At 35.1% G+C, this 2,471-nt stretch overlaps 1 protein-coding gene across 1 annotated transcript; it reads right to left on the minus strand.

Moving 5' to 3' along the window:
- Nucleotides 1–730: 730 nt before the first annotated feature.
- Nucleotides 731–2,047, minus strand: LOC134272726 (outer mitochondrial transmembrane helix translocase-like). The gene has a single exon (XM_062754946.1). The coding sequence runs from the start codon at nucleotides 1,949–1,951 to the stop codon at nucleotides 794–796; it is 1,158 nt and encodes a 385-aa protein (XP_062610930.1). The 5' UTR covers nucleotides 1,952–2,047; the 3' UTR covers nucleotides 731–793.
- Nucleotides 2,048–2,471: the final 424 nt, after the last annotated feature.

Genomic DNA, 2,471 nt, shown 5'->3' on the forward strand with positions numbered 1-2,471 from the left:
TCTATCTTCTTTTATCTTTAATGTTTTCTATCTTTATTTTCGATTACTGATGAATTAAACTTTACTTTAACACAATGAATAATTGTATCTGAGCCGGCTTAACTCAACAGTAAAGTTTCTGGCGATATAGTTAGATGTTTCTCTTTTCTTTCTATCCTTTTCTTTCTATTTGTATATCGGAGGTATTTAAATAGCGTTTTCTTTAAGCTGGCTATAACCAGTTTCTTTAATTCAGTACATGTAACTCTCATACACTGTACTTTAACTTATCAGTTAAAAGATGAGAACCATCACTAAAAATAACATTCAACAGAATGATAATAAATCACTAACAAAAATTATGTAACATTTTCAAGCAACAGATATCACATAAATAACAGAAGCGTTTTGTATGTGTGTGGGTGGGTGTTTAGGGAGGGTGTGTTTTTCCTTCCCTTATTTATAGCTATATGAAGCCCTGAGGCATTCACAACATAATCAATGCTCTACTCCTTAATTCTGATACACGACATTAACCAAACATATTTTGGAATGTTCTTACTTTAAGAGTCGAAAAATGTAATAATTATCTGATACAAACAGAATTAATGACTATATATAAATACATACATTGTATTCTAAGACAATACAAAGAGTAAAGGGAGAAATTTCAATTAAAGAATATTAAAACCAATGGATTGCTATAATATGTATTATGATAATCCAGAATTTGATATCTGCATAAGTTGAGTACAAATTGTCATTGGCTAATCAAAGACACATTTTAATCAGTTTCCATTTTTATTAACAATCTTCAGTCCATTTGAAACCCAGAAAAACTTGTGAACACTTCCGACTTGGACTTTGAAACCTTTTCAATAGCAACCGCCATATCCTTCATCATTACAGGTCTTAGTCTGTCTATTTTCACTTTATAGATATTATCCGATTGGTTGTCCTGGATTAACTCTCTGATTCGATTGGTTGATGCTACCCTACAAACTTCCTTTAGGTCACTTCCTGTCATTCCCATAGTTTCTTCTCCTAATTGTTCATAATCTAAATCCTCTGTGTCTTCTAATAACAGCACAAGTTTTAATATGTTGATTCGTTGAAGTTTTTCTGGTTTTTTAATGCTAAATTGGCAAGGTAATCTTCTAAGAATGGCTGGGTCGATGTCACTGGGACGATTTGTTGCTGCAATGATCATGACCTGACATTTAGGGTCTGTAATAATGCCGTCCCACATACTCATAAACTGAGCCTTGATCATCGCGGTGGCTTCGTGGTCCTGGGAACTTCTGGACCGCAAAAAGGAATCTATTTCATCTATAAATATAATTGCTGGCTGCAATTTCATAGCCAATGAGAAGACTGCCTCTGCTCTTTTTTGTGATTCTCCATACCATTTATCCACCATTGATGAAATTTTGAAATTAATAAATCTGGCTCCTGCATCTTTTGCAATTGCTTTGGCAACCATTGTTTTACCACACCCAGGAGGTCCATGTAACAAAAGGCCCTTTGGTGGTTGGATTAAATATGAATCTTTAAACAAATCTCGTCTTTTGAATGGGAAAATGACTGTTTCTTGGATTGATCTGACCACATCATCTAGGCCCCCAATGTCACTCCACGATACATCAAGGCTCTCTGGTTCAATCAAGTCAGCCGCAAAGCAAAGCTCATATTCTGTCAACTTTACATTAGTTACACCAATTCTTTTCATCAATTCTTTAGCCCTCTTCTCTGCCTCCTTCTTTTGCTTCCTTGTGGGGTCCATCATATCAAGCAGAATTTTACCCAACACGAGAGACAGCCCAGCTGACAGTGCCAGTCTGATCAACAGAGATGTGAACTCGCTCATCCTCGAAGGTGGAACTTGTTCAACTTGATGCTCAACTCTAACAGGCTGGATGCTTGCTTTGGAGATCGAGTCCGTAACTCGAGTCCATAACTCACTTATTGACATAGCAAATCACTTGAAGTCGGCTCTGTGCATAAATTATCAAAGTGAAACAGTCAGAATTGTTTCTGTCTCTGGCAAAAAATACGTCTGACGAAATATTGCATCGAGATCGAGATACCACGTGTATTCAAAATAAATCGTTCTATAAATGATTTCAGGAAATTAAAATTGAAAATTTCAGGAATTATGCGTCATTATATGAAGTTGTGGCATGGATAGGAAAATTTGGAATACTCACCTTTGGTTCCAAGTTATTGACACTTTTCTGATTTTAAAATGCAATTTTGTCCCCCCTTTTTTTCGAAAATGGTTTAAGATATAAACTGGAGACTTGTAAGAGATTATAGATGATGACTTTTAGATGTGACGAATCACCTTTTCGTGTGTGGTCATTACTTCCGGTCGCTAGCGGAAGCGAATTTAAAAAGTTCGTATTTTCTAACTTTTTTGTTTTTTAATATTTTTCATTCATTTTTGGAATGTTAATAGAAACCCTTCTAAAAATGCTTACTATATAATTTGT

This window comes from Saccostrea cucullata, unplaced genomic scaffold (assembly GCF_032062105.1).
Source record: "Saccostrea cucullata isolate Sc308-1 unplaced genomic scaffold, CSIRO_AGI_Scuc_v1 ctg15393, whole genome shotgun sequence".
In the NCBI taxonomy this organism is placed as follows: domain Eukaryota; kingdom Metazoa; phylum Mollusca; class Bivalvia; order Ostreida; family Ostreidae; genus Saccostrea; species Saccostrea cuccullata.

Excerpts from the sequence above, each read along its gene's own strand:
- LOC134272726 (XM_062754946.1), bottom strand. The coding sequence starts at position 1,951 with ATGTCAATAAGTGAGTTATGGACTCGAGTTACGGACTCGATCTCCAAA.